General features: G+C 40.2%; 1 protein-coding gene and 1 long non-coding RNA gene across 2 annotated transcripts; both read right to left on the minus strand.

Moving 5' to 3' along the window:
• Nucleotides 1-666: 666 nt before the first annotated feature.
• LOC128470393 (uncharacterized) lies at nt 667-2,412 on the minus strand. Its single transcript, XR_008346026.1, has 2 exons — nt 2,113-2,412; nt 667-878 (listed from the first exon to the last, which is right to left on the minus strand). It is a non-coding gene; the product is annotated as an uncharacterized LOC128470393 (long non-coding RNA).
• An 11,778-nt stretch (nt 2,413-14,190) lies between these two features.
• On the minus strand, nt 14,191-16,124 carry LOC128470569 (nicotinamide N-methyltransferase-like). The gene is made up of 3 exons (XM_053452455.1): nt 16,019-16,124; nt 15,359-15,566; nt 14,191-14,904 (listed from the first exon to the last, which is right to left on the minus strand). Exons 1-3 carry the CDS (start codon nt 16,122-16,124, stop codon nt 14,469-14,471), a joined length of 750 nt encoding a protein of 249 aa, XP_053308430.1. The 3' UTR covers nt 14,191-14,468.
• Between the last annotated feature and the right edge of the window lie 3,214 nt (nt 16,125-19,338).

Raw genomic sequence — 19,338 nt, forward strand, 5'->3', positions numbered from 1 at the left:
AGTTTATCAGGACTTGATACTCAGACTCAGCTGCCACCTCAGTTATTGAATAGAGCAACAGAAATGGAGAAATTGTTCAATTATCTTCCACTTGGTGAATGAGCCTTATTTTACCCAATACAAGATTTTGTGTAGAGACACTTAACAGGTATGCATCATCTAAGCATATTTCATCGATTCTCTTTCTTTCTCTTCATGCAGTTTCAAAAGGGCCAGGAATGTCCCCAAACGCGACAGAAACCCCCATTAATTTAGACGTGGAGATTGTGGAACAAGGCATCTTCCTGATCGGAATGATTGTATTCGGTTGTTTGATTATAATATTTTCTGTGGGAATACGGTGAGTACATTTTATGGAATTTGTTTCTTTCTTCATCCCAGGTCTCTGGAGATTGTGAGAAGTTATTCCTACTATTGGATACGATATGAATATATCTTATTACCGTGACTAGATACATACATGCATGGAAGTGCTATTTACATGCAAATAATAAAAAGGGATGTATTGTTGGGCTATCAGTAAAAGGCTTAATTATCTGGTCATGTTTAATCATCACAGGCTGGACATGGATTTATTTGGGCAGCTAAGTAACAGCAACTTTATAAGCCTTAACATGTAAATGAACATGAACTCTTTTCAGTGTAGTTTCAAAAGGGAGAACCAGGCAGTGAGATTATGTGATGTTTTATTAACAATTGCAATACAAATAAATGTGACAAATATTTAATGTTTTTTTCAGCATCTTAAAGTACCAAAATGAAAAGCAGGAGAGAGCCATAGTAGAACAACTGAAAGCACTCGAGGAAGGCTCGGAATCCAATTCTGATTAAGATGATCACCAGAAACATCTGTCCCATCCCACGGATTCATGTAACATCTGAAATAAATTCCAATTTCATACAATTAACACCAGGTGACTGTGCAATATGTAATTATTCAAAAATAATTATTTAAAAGATCAGTGGACTCTTACATTTGATGGGGCTTCCCTAAGCCCATACAGTGCGCCTATTCCAGAATATTTTTTATTTTTTTTTCCTTTTTCTTTTTTTATCTATATATTTGTATTCAAAAGTTCAAAATACACATGTAAGACATATCATTCTCAGAACCATATTTCATATATCAAACTTCTGAGTATGAATACATATATACTGTACATGTATTTGCCCAATACAAAAGGGATGCAAAGAAAAAAAAAAAAAAAAGAAAAAAGAATTTCTCATGATATATATAATTCATAGAACTAACAAATATCGTTTACCCTTTCTTCTTAACATTCATACATCAACGTCAACATTCTCTCCTGGGAGTAGCCGGAATATATCCTGTGGGCCCGCATGTTGATATCATAGTAATTTAATAAGTTGATTTCAAATGTGCAGGGGCCAAAAATATAAAAGAAAATTTTGTCATGTAGGGGTACCAATGCGTTCCTCCCAAAATAATTTCCAGGGTCGCCAGATTTTATCAAACATGTCGATCGTTTCAAGTTTATAACAATATCCCCTTTCCATTGTGCACTGGTATTCTATTTGGTTAATCTATCTCCCAACTATCTCCCAATTTATTATTCCAGCGTTTCTCCACTGCCTGGCGATACAAATCTTTGCAGCAAAAAATAAACATGTCTAATAAGTATTCTATGATTTAGCTTAAATTCCTCTAATCCCAGGTGGAACAGAAACATCCGTGGATCCACCTGGTCCTGGAGTTGGAAAAGGAGATTGAATAAATGTGAGATATTCTTCCTAATATTTTAGTTAAATGTCACAGAGAAAAAAAAAAGGGTAGTGACTGTTTCTGCGCTCTCCCCTCTATACCAGCGGCACCTTATTTATGTGATTTCCTATACACAAAGAAATGTGAAATATACACACAAAAAAGAACACAAACAATGTATAAAGTTCGCTCAGCATGTGTCTATTGACAAAATTATATATATCTATATCTATATCTATATATATATATATATATATATACAACCTGTATATGTTTTGGTTCAGAACGATATCTGGGTATGATCTTAAAATGAGACAAAAAACAGAAAACACATAATGGTGTAGTAGATCAGAAAGCGATATGTTGATTAACAAAACCATTGCACTCACATGCTTCATAATCAAATTAGGCTCCTCAAAATGTCTTTTCCTGGGGCTTTGTCTCCAGCAAATGGTACAGGAACTCCGGCTCCGTTTCAAAGGACAGCTTGCCACATCCCCAAACCTCCGTAATAAGCAAGAAGAAAAAGACCGTACTCGAGAATAGAAGATAAATAAATATTTATTCCAATTCATTAGAAGTTTTAAAATCCGTTCGCTAAAAAGTTTAAAGAACCGCCCGCTACGCGTTTCGCTCCTTTGAGCTTCTACCAGGCGTTTTAAACTTCTTCTCGACGTCTTCATTTTATGTGATGCTATCTTCCTCTTCCGCATTCGTCACATGCATGCCGGAGGAAGCATCGCGGGATCTCGTGTACAGTCAGTTCTTCCATCAGTCAGTTCGTTATAGTCTTTGAGTCTAAAGTTCATCTCCCGATATCTCTCAGGTAAGTTGTAGGTGAATGTATATTGGAATTTATTTCACAATTCTTATGACACCCAGATTTTATAATTTTACATAATTTATAGTGATGTATTTGTAGAGATAAAAATAAAAATATTTATACTTTGTTCTAAAGAAAATTATAAAGATCAAACTCATCATTAAGACCTTTGGGTTTTAATGTTTCAAATTCAAAGACCCACTTCATTTCTTTTGTCCTATTTGTGTTATAGTATTGCCTCCTCTCCAGTGTTTGTGAATTTCTTCTATAGCGCAAAATTTGAATTCCTTTGGATCTTTATTGTGAAACTCTAAAAAATGTTGAGATACTGAGTGTTGTAAAAATCCCTTTTTTATATTTCTGATGTGTTCACTAACACTAATATTTAATTTCCGTATTGTTCTACCTATATACTGGAGTCCACAAGGGCATTCCAGAATATAGATCACATTTTTAGAGTTACATGTTAATAATTGCAGGATATCATACTCTTGATATAACTTTTTTATAGGAACTTTTTGTTGTTGCACCGTCCTACATACATTGCAATCTTTACAACCAAAAAAAACCTAATATATCTGTTAATGTAGATTGTTTTAACAAAATATTTTCTGTATTTCTCAGGTAAAATTAGGTACTCCTCTGAATACTATTTTTGGGGTATTAGGTAGTACATCCTTCAAAGTATCATCTTTTAATAGAATTCCCCAGTGTTTTTTACATTATTTCTGGAGGCAGAGTGGCATTAAGGGGGTTAAAAGGCATTTCACAGAGCATTCTGCCTCCAGAAATGCCTTATGCCCCATTTAACACTCCCTCCCCCTCCCTCCTCCAAACTTACCCGTGCTTCTGTGTCCCCGGTGCTTAGTCCAGACAGCGTGTAGAGCTCAACACGATTCGCATAGACAACTTCCGCTTGAGCTCTGCCACACCAATACCCAAACACACACCAGGACAGGCCCTGACACCCAAACACACACACAGGACAGGCTCTGCCACACCCACATCCAAACACACACACCAGGACAGGCTCTGCCACACCAACACCTATACACACACACACCCCAGGACAGGCTCTGGTACACTGATAACCAAAAACACACAAACAGCAGGACACAATTTACGTCACTGACATCTACATCAGGATGGATATTTCACACTGCATTGTTGTTTATACCCCCTTAGTGTTTTTGACCCTTGTGTATTGATGCCCCAGCCAGCACCCCTTTAGTATAGATTAATGTGGTGCCCCCACACCCTTGTATGATTGCCTCCAGCCACCACTATTTGTATTAATGCCCCCAGCAAGCCCCTCCCTTTATTATTGATTTATGTGATGTCCCCATCACATATACGCGTTAGACATGCATTTTTAACTACATAATGAGTAAAGACTGATTGAAACATGATTTCAAAATTACAGCTGAACTGGCAGTTTCGTTAATATTAGACCCTTCTGCCGATACATATATATACAAATATTGGATCCTGCTGCTGATATATATATATATATATATATAAATATTACCACAGTTGCCGATATATATTAATATTAGTCCCTGCTGCCGATATATATATATATATATATATATATATGTATATGTATATTAGACCCTGCTGCCGATAGCAGGTATAGATCAACACATTAACACACAAACCCAGCTTTGCATGCATAGATCAACTGAAATTTACTTGTGATCTCAGCACCGAAGGTATATATCAAATAAACAGAATCTGACATACGAATCCTGTATTTGCAGGTATACAATAACAATATATAAAACATAACATTGTAGGTATAGATCAACTAAATACATGGAAACAGCATTGCAGCTGTTAATCAACTGAACAAGACATACAAACCCTGTATTTGCAGGTATACATAAATAATGTATGGAAACATAGCATAGCACAATGCATCCACACATTAATTCATACTCACTCATTAACACTTATTTAAATATTCTTACTACCCTCTTTCTCATTATGCGGGACTGTCCTGTGCAATCCGCTGGGTGGTACCAAATTCGGTGGGGGGGGCAATGGGGGGGATAACCTATCCCCCTGTAGCGACGCCACTGCACCTGTGAGATGTTGAGCTACAGGGAGTCACACAACATACATTATCAGCATGGGAATAATACTGATGTATATTATAATTTACAAACTGATACAGTTAAACATGTTTTCTGTACTTGATATAGTAACATAACTAGAGGCGTATATAGGGTATGGCAGCTATGGCACGTGCCATGGGCGCCATCCCTAGGGGGGCGCCGGTGAGCGGCTTTTAAATGCCGTTTTTTTTTTGGATGCGGAGGAGAGAGAGGGGCGCCTAGCAACTGCTCGACACCCCTCATTCTCCTCCACGAGCCCTCTACCCCCGTCCCGGTGCTGGCATAGGTAGGGGGGAGAAGGAATATAGTGGGTAGGGGGAGGGAGAGGGGTTAGAAAGTGATAAGGGAGGGAGAGGGGGGTAGAAAGTTTTAAGGGAGGGAGAGGGGGTAGATATAAGTAAAGAGTGTGCATTAATGTGTGGATGCATTGAGTGAATGAGGGAGAGCATGAGTTAATATGTGAATGTATTGTCTGAATGAGGGAGAGCATGAGTTAATGTGTGGATGCATTGAGTGAGTGAGGGAGAGCATGAGTTAATGTGTGGATGCATTGAGTGAGTGAGGGAGAGCATGAGTTAATGTGTGGATGCATTGAGTGAGTGAGGGAGAGCATGAGTTAATGTGTGGATGAGTTGTCTGAATTAAAGTGTGAATTAGTCAGCGACTGTAAAAGTGTTTGTGTATCATAGATGTATAATTGTGGAAGAACAAAGATGGCACTAGCAGGAGGTTTGAGCCTTGGGGACCAAGATGGCACAGGCAGGGTGTATATGAGACAAAAATGGCACAGGCCGGACTGTTTTTGGACAAAGTTGATTTGTGCTGGGCTATTTGGGGACAAAGATTGCAAATCTAATGTGTGTTATCTGGGTGCTGGTCAGGTTCTATGTGGGCAGTGTGGACGTCAGGGCTGACTTTGGGGGGTGCAACCTGTGATCTATGCCTGTAATTTAGGGGTTTTGAAATATACCTTTAATGCTGTGTTTTTATGTGAATTCCAATTGATCTTTACCTGCAAAGCTGGGTTTTTGTGTTATTCTGTAGATCCATATGTGCTATGCTATGTTTCCATACATTATTTATGTGTACCTGCAAATACAGATGCAAAAAACAGAAAGTTGCAGAATCTTGTAATACCTTTTTTATTGGACTAACAGTATTAAAATAATAGACGAGCTTTCGGGAGTCCTCCCTTTATCAAGTCAAAAGCATTTCTGACCAAGCAAGTGAAAAACACAGTTTAAAACTGACCAGTACATGTTCTGATACAGGGTTAAAACAGGGGTTAAAACAACACAGTAGAGAATTTGCAGACAAAAAACTAAGAGGGTCGTAAATAGTAAAGAGTTGCATATACTACACAGATAATAAAAGCTGGTGAGTAGCAAACTACATACTGAAACAACACACACAGATAATGGAAGCAAACCATGCAACAAAGCCAGATGCAAACTTTGCCAACACATCTGTACCAGCAACACAGCCACCCACAACAAGACATACAATATTAAAGGATCATACTCATGCACTTCACAGAATGTTGTATACATGATTCAAAGCACCAAATGTACTATAGGGTGCTACATCGGTGAAACCTGCCAGCAACTTAATAAAAGGATGAATCTGCACAGATACTCCATCAACCATCACGATGAAGAAAACCTTTGCACTCCAGTTGGGCACCACTTCACCCAAACCGGTCACTCCATACATGACCTTAAAATCAAAACACTGAGAGGTCATTTCAAAAACACCCAAGAAAGAAAGACATTTGAAGCCAAAATGATACATTTCTATGATTGTAAAAACAGAGGACTTAATTTGGATTTGAGCTTCTTAGCACACTATCAAAACTTCCTATAACCTGTGCCTTTTTTTTTTTCTCTCTCCTACATGCTCACCCCTGCCCCCCCTTATCTGTGTAGTATATGCAACTCTTTACTATTTACGACCCTCTTAGTTTTTTGTCTGCAAATTCTCTACCGTGTTGTTTTAACCCCTGTTTTAACCCTGTATCAGAACATGTACTGGTCAGTTTTAAACTGTGTTTTTCACTTGCTTGGTCAGAAATGCTTTTGACTTGATAAAGGGAGGACTCCTAGAACAATTTTTCCAAGGTAAATGTCCAATATAGGAAGTAGAGTTGGGGCTGGGGATAATAGTTGCTAGGTAGTGAGAACATGCCGGAAGGTCAAAGTCATGGTATATGAGATAAAGTATCAGACTGCAAGAACGGGAAAAAGAATACGGTATTAGACAAGACAGTGATCAACATATCAGTAAGTTTGCTGCCAAAAGTCATGAATGGGAGCCGTACAGGGGAATTGGAGTTTGCAGAGGAAAGAAAGCTTAGTTGTGCTACAGGCATTATTGTCTTTAAGTAGCCAGAGTACTGGGAACCAAAACTACAAGTGGTGTCTTTAGAAAAACTTAACTCGGTGGCTAGACGCAGGCATCCAGTCAGCCTGATGCAGCAGAAGGTGAAGGAAAATGTTGCAGCTGCTGCCACCAAGATAATGAACCTTCATGTAAGCCCCATTACTCCTGCACTTCATTCGGCATTGGTTACTTTTTTACTAGTAGTATTCAGGGCCACCATCAAGGGGTTACAACCAGTACCCATGTATAGGGCCTAGGCAAACAGGGTAACCTGGTCTCCCTGATCTGTCATGGGCCCTCTCAGTGGCCCTCATGGCCCACATCCAAGGACTGGGTCCTTGTGGCAAGCTACCTGGGCCTGAGTAAATGTAGCTCCTTCCAGTACTTGTTTCTTGATGGTTTTGTGACCTAGATTGCCCCTTTCTGGGGATTGGGGCCAGTTGCCCCTTTCCAAGGATTGGGCCTGGTAATCATTTTCTTCAGATCAGAGGTTTATGATCCCTTTACATGGGTTGGAGCCTGGTGGTCCCATTGCTGGCATAGGGCATCAAGGCAGTTGGAAGAGCCTAGGTTTGGACAGGGCATGCGGCCCTCTCTCTAGGTTTGTACTAGGCCCCAAAAAATTCTTGTGGCCGCCCCGGTTTTATTTTAGGTGTTACAGCAAAAGTTTTTCTAATGTATAGTTAATTTATAGCTAGCATTACCCCAGCCTTGATAAGTGAAATAAAATATAGTGAAATAAGACAAAATTAAATTATTTTTTTCATTTACACTGCTTATTGTTTACTTTTTGTTCTTAATTAGCTACATATAATGCTGGAAGACGATAGGGCAGTTGTTTCCTTTCCTGGGCAATAAAGGTCATGCCGATGAGTATACCATGTCCCCAAAGTCGATAACTAGTATGAGTATTTGTTCACAATCCATTTCTCTCCAGTGGGATTTAGGCAAGATGTGTTTCTGTACACACCTATTTTGGTGTAGTCTATGAAAGTCGATACCTGAGGTAGTGTAAGGTGGAATATGTACCATGGGTAATTGCTTAGCTCTTTTAAAACCTTTCAGATTGAAACCTGATTTTTTTAAAAGACCTAGTGAGGAAGACTTCCTGGGATTGTTTGATGTGCGCTGCTTTCCCTTCATGGTAAATGGTCACTAAACATGCCATTGGTGGGAGCAATGTTTACAGATCTGCAATGTAACTGTAAGGGCAACCAGCAGAGCAGAGGACACATGGAAGTAGGTTTGAGTCTGGGAGGGGGGCACTGATGGGTTGCTGGGAAAACTCTTTGCCTGTCTGCCAAGTCCCCTGTTATGTCTAAGCCACCGTGTGCTCAGTGGGGGTGAGGGGACACAGAATGACCAGAAAACCCGTCTGATATTCCCTAACAAGGTGTTTTACCTTGAAACTGAGGCACCCAAAAATGCATGCTTCCCGGTACCCCAAGAATCAAAGGCAACACTATGAATTTACACATCACCTCTTGTTTGGTCACATTATATACTATGATAACTCCCGTACAGTGGGTGTCATCACATTGCATCTTCTGAGGACTTATTTGCAACCAATCATTATATGCTATGGAGTTATTAAATAAAGTTCTCCAAACTTGTTCATTTCCCGTCATTAACATAGCCTTGACAGTATCCTTTTGTTGCTGCTGATAAATGGTCTGCAACGTACATACTGACCAATTAATGGATGCTTTTTGTAAATAAACCATAATAGTATCTATCCCAGCTTGTTCTTTTGTTAATTTTATGGTGGTTGGCATTCATCGTGCCTGTAAGGTTAAAACATCCTTCAGTTGGCTTCCTGCCTTATGCAGCCTATTAGCCAAAGTCTCAATATCAAACCCATTTATTGTTCCTGTAAGAGCTCCATACCCCCCTAGTATAGTAACATACCATGCTCCTTTCTTTCGTACTAAACACATCTTTGTTGGTGGGAAAGTTATAGACGCTTGAATTATTGTTTTCTGTGCCTGGGTTCCCACATTAATACATGTTGATGGGACCCTTTTAATATGCCCAGGATCAATTTTGGATGCATTTATATTTACAAAAATCAAACTCTGTGCCCACCATGTTCAGTTACTTATTTCAGTACTATTGGCACATGTTATCACATCAGTCTCATTCAAATAGAACTCAGTTTTTGTACAATTCTTGTACAGTTAATTTTGTTCTTCAATTGCAAGATATGGAAAGTCAGAAGTTCTTTGACAGCAGGAAATATTAACTCGAGAGTTAATATTAACGTGCCCGTGCTTGATTAGCATCACAAGTAAAATTATCTTGTGTTCTTATTTGTGTAGACAGCCTCCAGCCCCATGCTACTTGACTTTGATTTGTGTTGGTTACAGGCACACCAGGAGTCCATCCATCATTTCCTGGAATAACCAAACACCCAATCCTAAGGATTCCAAGGATGCTTAGGAGTGAAACCTGTAACACAAAAGGTAGCATTATTCTCTTAAGTAACATTTCTCCTGGGGAATATATTCCCACTTCTCCTCCCATGGTTTCATCACGAGGAGAGTTTGATCTTTCCCTACCGCAATTACCTCCGCTGGAGAAGGCGGTCCTTGGGGGTTCTATATCCAAATTTTGGCCCCTACATTAACTGTATTAGTAGAACCAAAACCTTTATCGCCTCTAACCGTGCCATTTTTTTCCCCTTGTCCCACAATTAACAGCTCTGTTCCCAGATTAATCATCATGACCTTAATTTCCCCCCGATAATCTGCATCAATGATTCCCCCCAAAACTACTGCTCCCTTAATGGCAAAACTCGACCTGGTCGAAATTTGCCCAAAACGATTATCAGTAATCTGACATCCTATTTTCCGGTACTTATCGCTTTAACTTTTCCAGGTGGAATAACAGTAGTTTCTATAGCGTAAAGATCCATCCTGGCAGCCGCCGGGGTCGCCCTATTCCATTGAATTCCCAAAAATTTCACAACTTAAGACGGTCCTTGAATTTTATTAGCATTCATTTCCCACCCTTTCTCTTTCATATGACTCAGCAGCATCTCCTGCTCAGTGGAACCTTGAATCATTATATCGTCAATATAATGTGAGATCTGCATCCGTGGTAGTAAAGGGAACTCATCTAAATGCTCAGCCACCGTCCGGTGGCATATAGTTGGACTGTGTATCCACCCTTGTGGCAATCTTGTGAAGGTATATTGCCTACCTAGTCAGGTAAAGGCAAACTGATCTTGTGCCTTTTCCTCTATAGGAATAGTGAAAAAGGCATTTGCCAAGTCTATTACCGCATACCACTCCCCACTGTGGCGTTGGATATGTTCCACAATGGTTATAGTATCAGGTACAGCTGCTGTCAGCGGTGGGGTATATTTATTCAATTCGCGGTAATCAACTGTCATCCGCCAAGACCCGTCACTCTTTTTAACAGGCCAAACTGGATTATTCCATGCGGTAGTGGTTGGCTTCATCACCCCCACCTCTACTAAATCTTTAATTGTTTCTCTGATTTCTTTGTGTCCTCCAGGTATCCTATATTGTTTCATAGCTACCAATTTACTAGCTGGAGGTATATGTACTGGTGGCATTTTTACCTTGCTTACCACTACGGGACATATTTCAATACTCGTCCTTTTGACCCCAAAAGCAAATTTTCCCTCCCCCATGTGCCAAGTCATTCCCTTTAGTATGTCAATCCCCAAAATATATTGAGGAATCGGTACTATTATGACTGGGTATTTCTTGATAGGGAGGTTACCTATTTTTAAGGTTGCCATTGTTTGAACTCCTTCAGTAACCTTACCTCCCAACCCCGAAATTTTAATTCGGGGTCCCTTAAATTCCTTTGGATTTCCATAAATTAAACTAGCCTCTGCCCCTGTGTCAATCAATGCGGGAACATGTTGTACATTTCCCTCTTTCCAATGTATCGCCAGATGAACGTAGGGTCTGTCGTCCTTTTTGACCTATGCAGGGGCTTGGCTGGCTACCTATGCTGAATCACCGTCACTATCCTCAGGAGTCAGGTGTCATTTGTTTCTGAACCTTTGTAGCCACCATCGTGGCTATTTCCTCCCATGGATACAATTTCTGAAAATCCTTCCAATCTTTAGCTACGGTGGCAATAGCTCTACATACTTTCTGCTTGTTAACTCGTCCTTTTCTTTTTTGTATTTTGTGCCACCTTTATTGCTGCTTTTTCAGCTATATTCTGAAAATGTTCTAATTTATCTTTTATTAATCGCTGATTACACTCTAAAACTATTCGTTTTCTGACTCAAGCAGTTTTTGTTCTGCCTGATTCAACTTCTTCAACAGAAAATAATTCTGTTTACACTTGGTACGATAGGCGGTGGCCAATATCCGCACTCGTCTCCCTATCGCTGCCACATCAACTGCCTTAGCAGGGACCCCCTCGAGTACCTTTACAACATCGAGGGGTTCTACATCACCTGCCTTAGCAGGGACCCCCTCGAGTACCTTTACAACATCGAGGGGTTCTACATCACCTGCCTTAGCAGGGACCCCCTCGAGTACCTTTACAACATCGAGGGGTTCTACATCACCTGCCTTAGCAGGGACCCCCTCGAGTACCTTTACAACATCGAGGGGTTCTGCCTCTTTAATTTGATCATCCCATGCCTCAGCTAGCCCACAATAAGTTAACTCCTGCGCTTTAATTGAATACGGAGTCTCGATCCAACCGGGAATCTCCACCTTAATCTAATTTTTCTCCTTCTTAATCTTCTTGAACATTTTATCACGAGTACTAGTGGAAAGGCCCACACAAAAATTCCTCCACCACAGCTATTAAATCTGTAGATATTTTCCACTCACTGTATAAATTCTGCCCACACCGACGCACAACAATTACAGCTCAATTCTTGCGCTTAACAATACTTTCCAAATTTCCCTAAGCACTTACAATCACAATCTATTACAGCTTGCACTTAACAATACTTTCCAAGTTTTCCTAAACACTTACAATCACAATCTCACAACAATTTTGAGCTTTCTTAATTGCGCCGGAGGGTTAAAACTTATCCACTACACTCTCCGTGCACTGAGAATGCAGCAGACACACCAAAAATACTCGTGACAACTTTCAAGAAAACATCCTGCCGACTACGCCAATTTATGTTTTATGTTAGCTGTCCCGCCCTCATTGACATACAAGTCAAGCACACTGAAACAGTTTTGTGGTTAAACGTATCCTTTATCTTGTTTATTCAATTAAAGCATGCAATACATGGTCAATTAATCAATAAAGAGTAAACATCAATACATCACCGGATATTGTAGCATCACTCCTCAATCGGGGGACTTCCACAAGCGATTGCCTTCAGGAGGAATCCGGGAAATCACTGCAAGGTCGACTGATAAACGCAGGCTCGAAGCCTCAGTAAGTCCCAGATTCTCCTGCAAATCCCCGTTCATTTATACACTTACTTGTTGACAAGAATGTTTCTGATCTGGCGCAGTGAATGAATAAAAACACCTGTATCCTATGAGTATCACGCGCATACATGCATAGTATAACATTCTAGAAGATTTGAGTGCATGATCAACGTATGCTGATCATGCGCATTTAAGTTGTTTTCTTCATAGGAAATCATGAGATTATGAGTCATACTTCTGGATCTGCTCAACAAGTTCTGAACTATATTAACCTCTATATTTCTGACTGTAACAGCGGGGAATCATGTTAGTTACTATCCTTTTGGCTGACTGAATATACTAACTTATTCAATCACACCCCATGCTCGTCAGATTCGTATCACACAAGGCTCCCATGGACCGGCGGGCTATGGGGGCTCTACATCTCCGGGAACGCTCCATATGCCTGACTTAGCCCCAGGAGCGATTATACTCCCGATCCAATTGTTGTGTTTAGAAATATCTGTCCCAATAAAGTAAGTTCCTGTTTTTTGGGGTAAGTCTCGGTGCTGTCCTAGTGAGGACAGTAAAGCACTGTATTACTATGCCACCGAGGTTCCTGAGGAGAGATGTTTCCTGCTGTCTTCGACACTAGCTCCACCTGACGATTTAAGTCTTGTATTCCTGGTTGGCTATGGGGAGAAGGAAGCAGCGTCTAGGGGTGTACCCAGTTGGTCTTGTCTGCAAATTTTTATGTATGTAGCTAAGACTGTTATGGGAAAAATAATGAGTTACATTATTTACTATACACCCCGTTGTGATTTTTAGGGCTGTAGAACACTATGATACATTCATACCAAGCTACCATTCAAACCCCCTACAAAAGAGAGATATGAGAGAATGAACAGTGGCGTAACTACAGGGGTCAGGTTGGAAAGGGCCCTTTCTAAACTATTTTGAACCGGCATGGGTAGACAGCAACGTATGGGGTCACGTTATGTCATGTGACCCTGCAGTGAAAGTGAGCATGCAAGCAGCCGGACAAGAAGCTGCAGGACCACTGAGGTAAACGTGGGGGGCGGGAGGTGGGATGTATGTATGTGGATGTGTAATTGTGTGTGTTAGCATGGATATGTACTTGTGTGAACACAGATGTGTAATTGTGTGTGTGAGCACGGATGTGTAATTGTGTGTGTGTGAGCACGGATGTGTAGGTGTTTGTGTGTGAGCATGTATCTGTAAGTGGGGTGAGATGGAGTGTGTGTTAGAATGAATCTGTACATGTGTGTAGTGAGTGTGAGTAGGTGTTTGTGTGTGAGTCTGGATGTGTAATTGGGTGTGTGTGTGTGAGGATGGATGTGCCATTGTGTGGGAATGTAGGTGTAGGTGTTTGTGTGTGAGCATGTATCTGTAAGTGAGGTGCGATGGAGTGTGTGTTAGAATGAATCTGTACATGTGTCTTAGTGAGTATAAGTAAATTTGGGTAAGTGTATTTACATATGTGTGCCAAAGTGTATGTTTGAAGGGGGTCAAGAGGCAATGATGGAACATTCCAGTTGTTAAAGTTGAAGAACCTCAGGGCAATTTTTCCACCAGGGCCCTGTGATTTCTAGTTCTAGATGAAAGATTGAAAGAGGGACTTCACTTTCAAGAAGAAACTGTCCTTCATAAGGTGACCATTGGGAGGTATGAGGGTGTCATGGTGCATAGTAAATGCAATAAGATGGGAGTTTTTATGTTCCTCTACAACCACCTTTAGGCAATAAACTTCACTACACATTTAGTCTGTTATTTATTTACTATAGCTGGTTATACTTGTCTAGAAAAAATACAATGTGCTTTCTAACATAGCTCCTGTAATTAATTGCTCATAGCTGAAAATGATTGATGCATGCAATAAATAGTATTGAACGACAACTACTGTGCATAATTCATGAATTATGACTGAAAGACGTGTGTTTATTTTATTATACAGTAAAATGTTAACATTTTCAATATACATTATATCTTGGTTATTATGGTTAATACCAGCATGAACACTGTGTTAAGTAGTGTGTTCATTTAGTATCTGGTTTACGGGCATGGACACAGTAAAGGCCGTCATAATCACCAATATCCATCCTTGATCTGTCCTCTCGTGGGACTACTATCATTTTCACAATTTCAAAACCAGCTTCTTCAAAAGACTCCTTTACCTGCTCCTTTGATATTGCCAGTGCTGAAAATCTATTTTTACCCACTAAATAGAATGTAGCATTTAAGCAACTTTGAATTATGATGTGACCGCCAGGTTTGAGCAAATCCTTGAAACTTTTCAAGGCGTTGCAGTAGGCTGCCACGTCAGGACATGCCCCCTCTAAACAGAGGCAGCTTGTCAGACAATCTGCTGGTGGCAGCGTTATCGGCTCAAATGGCTTCTTTTTTAGGACATCACATTTTAGAACTTGCTTCACTGTCCTGCGGAGTTTCTCTTCCTTCTTCTCCCAGTTCTCTCTGTTAAAGGCAAATGCATATTAGTACTGGCACTTTCCATCCAATGTATTGATCATCTAGCTTAACTTCAATGCAGGCATATGATAGAGAATGCCCTACCACTGTACAGATCAGTGGCCAGATGTATTCCATAGTACTGGAGAGCCCAGCCCAGCCCATAGTACTGGAGAGTCTGCAGAAGTCACCAGTACTGGAAAAGATTCCAAATAAGAACTGTAAAAATGGGCTACAGGGACTAGAAGGGCAGAGTAGATCTTATCTACCATTAAATTCCATTTTTTCCATATTCCTGTGTTATGCCATGTTATGGATATTCAAAATATCTTAAGTAAAATGTTATCCTTTGAAATGTTGCATTATTCAAATGTACACAAGTATTTCTTATTTTTTCACCATATGAAACAACTGATTTTGCCTCAATAAACAGAACAAATCAATATTGCGTGGTCTGTACCTGTTTCCTTCTAACTCACAAACACGTTTGACAATGTCGGTCCAGTCTAGCGCCCCCGGCTCCTTCTTCAGCCATTTCTGCACCTCAGCACGGTTTTGCTCAAGAAAATCAGAAGTGATTATTTCCTTAAACACCTCACAAGCCGACAGCAGGTGATAGATGGTCGGTCCGGCAGCAATATCGATCAGTGTTTCTCCTTTAACGCCACCTTAATTAATGTCATCACATTCAAATAGTTCATATTTTTCCCACACACATTTTCTAGGTTTTAAAAGTTTATTATATATATAGTATATGTATCATTTTTTACCTAGCTATGACTAAGAGAAAGCTATAAAAACTGGCCCATGCTTTGAACCTCTGGTTTCAAAGCGTTAAACATGCTAGACTTCTACCAATAGGATTAGGAAAAGGCTGCCCATCTGCCCAGTTTGCTAAGTATAATCTGTCAATTTTCTTTACTCTCTAATTATAAAATTTGTTCCATCTGATTGTCCTTCATAGAACTCTGCAACCAAATTATGCTTAATAATAACTGTCACTAGAACACCAATGTTTTCCTTGCCACTTGAATGAAAAGTAGGTTCCTTTATGCACCTTAATTTGTATATTTACTAATGTTAAATATCCATAACATCAACACATTTATTTATACTTTACCTGGAGAGAAAGCTTTGCGAAAGTTCGTTAAGACAAAGTTGACCCATTCTCCACTCAAAGCTCCAGTACCTGGAGCATATTTTTGAGAGCCTGAGTAGGGTTCCATTGTGACTTATCTTCTGCTTCAAGAATAGGCTTCAATTCATTCAAGGAATGAAAACCAAAAAAACTAAAAATTACCACTTTTCTGTAAAACAAAATCTCACTGGGGTACGTTTTTACTGCTTTGAGGCTATGTGATCTGTAGAGATCTAGCTGAATAAGTAGATATGTAGAGAGACAGATATATATTATTCCAAATATAAGACAGTCTGTGTCCTCAGTTGCCTCCCCCTAGATACACAAGTGTTTTAGAAATCGGTATTTATAGTTTATACTGGCCTGGGAGTGACTCTCTTGGTAAACTTTTTAGATTGGTTATCATTTATCCTGGGAAAACACCCCTAAAACATACTGAACATCCCTTTGCTGCAGCGTAATAAGTTCCATAACAAATGTTCTAGCCAAAGCCTACAGCAACTCCTCCCCCCAAAAAAAACAATAAAGTTAGATGGATAGCTATTTACATTTCATTAAATCAACTCCAGACTGTATGTTCCATTTATCCAGGTACTTTGTACATTTAATAAACATGGCTGAATTCACTGAACATTGAGGACATGTAATTAGGCTGCACCCGACCACAAGAGATTTCAATTTATGCAAGTTCCAACTCACATATTTACCTCGAAATCCCAGAGTGATGTGAAATGACCCTCTCCTATAGTAAAAACAATATATGTTAATTTTACAAAATAAATAAAAAATGGAGGACCCCCAGAAAATGTATTAATGAACTTGAGGGTAAATTAGTTAACTTGGTTCTGGGGGACATAGGAGTCCAGCAATATGCCCAACCCATACTCAATGTGATGAGGTGGTCTAAATGAGCTTATGTAGAGCCTCCCTCTCCCTGCTTCATCTGTCCAGTGGGGTGTGGTATATACCATATTTGCTCAATTATAAGATGACCCTGATTATAAGACGACCCCCCAAAATTTGAATATTAATTTAGGAAAAAAAGAAAAAGCTTGAATATAAGACTTTCCCTTTTACTAGTTTTACTAGTAAATATTAATTCACATGTAAACTATTTTTTTCATATTTAATAAAAACTATGATTGAGAAAAATGTTTTCTCTGCCCCAGGCTTACTAGAGCAGCTCCCATGGGACACCTGAAGAGTTCAGGGCCTTTAGATTTAGTGTGTATAGACTTCCTAAGTATTGAACCAGATACTTCAGGAGTAGGAAACATACTTGTGATTACAGATCATTGCACCCGATATGCTCAGGCTTTTCCAACTAAAGACCAAAGGGCTATAACTGTAGCCAAAGTTCTTTGGCAGAAATACTTCATACATTATGGCTTACCAAATCGTTTACATTCTGACCAAGGGAGAGACTTTGAAAGTCGATTGATTCAAGAATTACTCAAGGTTTTAAAGATTGAGAAAACACGAACCACTCCTTATCATCCCGAAGGAGATGCTCTTCCTGAGAGATTTAACAGGACTCTCTTAAACATGTTGGGTACTTTAAAAGACCCAGAGAAGAGAAGCTGGAGTCGTCACGTGGAGGCTATGGTGCATGCATACAACTGCACCCGACATGAAGCTACTGGATATTCTCCATATTTTCTAATGTTTGGAAGGGAGGCAAGGCTACCTTTGGACATTGCTTTTGGTGTATCATCAGATGGTATGATCAATACCTCCCATTTCCAATATGTGAATAACCTGAAAGATAGTTTGCAAAGAGCATATAAGTTGGCTGAAGAGGCTGCTGCTAAATTAAATCAGAACAATAAGAGACGCTATGATGCCAAAGTTCGCTACCGGGAGCTACTACCTGGAGACAAGGTTCTGCTTCGCAATCTAGGAGTGCCTGGCAAGCACAAGTTGGCTGATAGATGGAGAGAGAGTCCCTTTGAAGTTGTGACTAAGTTGCCAAATATTCCAGTTTACAAGATCAGAGGAGCTGATGGTAGAGTAAAAGTTTGGCATCGGAACCATCTCCTGCCTCTCTGTCAAGTTGGAACAGAAAGGCAACAGAAGGATTACAACCAGACTGAGGATGTAGAACCTGGGCTGTCAGACCCTCCTCAATTAACAGACGGTAGTCAAGGAGAACCAGAGCTTACTTCTGATAGAGATTGGTGGACTGTACCCCAAGAAAATTCTGAAGAACAACCTAGTTCTTTGTCTCCAGTGCTTTCCCAATTAAATCCTGAAAGTCCTAATTTTGTTCCAGCCTCTGGGAGAGGAATTTCCAGACCTATGGGAGAGCCAGATCCTCAAGCTGCTGAAAACCTTCTCGATAGAGAGTCTAGAACAAAGACAGAAGATAATTGTGGATTTGCGCAGAGAGAGTTGAAGAGGGGGCAAAGGTTAAGGCATCCTCCTAGGTTACTAACTTATGACTTGATGGGAGAACCAAGTTATGAATATTCTAATAATGTACAATCTAAAGTGGTTAATATGTTGTATGCCATTGCAGATGTGTTTGGTTCTGGTGATGCTCCAATTTAATTATAGTTCCTTTATTTACAGATAAATATATGCTGTATATGTATCTAGTTAATTATTCAAGTGTATTTATATGTTACTGTTAAACTTTGCCTACCTTTTCTTGCCAGTGGAAGGCAAGAATTTGACTGGGGGGAGAATGTAACCCTGGTATCTATATACCTCCAGTTACCATAGATACAGACTTCCTGGGCAAAGAGAGTGATCACTGGAGCACTGGGCATGACTTGAGGCCAATAGGAAGTGAGGCCCTTCCCCCAGACTGCCTGGGGAGTAGAGAGAGAGAGACTGGAGGTGGCTGAGCTGGGAAAAAAGGAAGGGTGACTTGGTCTCTACAGAAAAGCACCCCAAGAGATCTCTGTACCTTCCCTGTTGCTGAGGATCCCACAAGTCTCTGCTATGAGGAGCTGATTGATTCCTGTGTCAGGCTGCTAGGTGTCTGAAGGCAGATGTGCTGCAGTGAGCTTGCCATGTGGTTCCAGTTGGAATACTGAATCCAGTATACAGCAGAAGGCCCACAGAAGCTAAAGCTGCCAGACTGCACCAGATCCAGATATCAGAGGAAGGTACTCAGGATTAGTTACAGTCACTGAGACCATCACTACCCATTTCAAGGGAAGTATTGCCTCCATCAAGGGCCCCAACATCTATGTGCACCAACGTTACCCCAGGGGACTGATAACTACACAAGGTTGGGTTCCTAATTATTTGGGGAGGCAGGTGATTTGGACTGGGCTTGATTCAGCTATATTTTG

This window comes from Spea bombifrons, chromosome 12 (genome assembly GCF_027358695.1).
Source record: "Spea bombifrons isolate aSpeBom1 chromosome 12, aSpeBom1.2.pri, whole genome shotgun sequence".
Lineage (NCBI taxonomy): Eukaryota > Metazoa > Chordata > Amphibia > Anura > Pelobatidae > Spea > Spea bombifrons.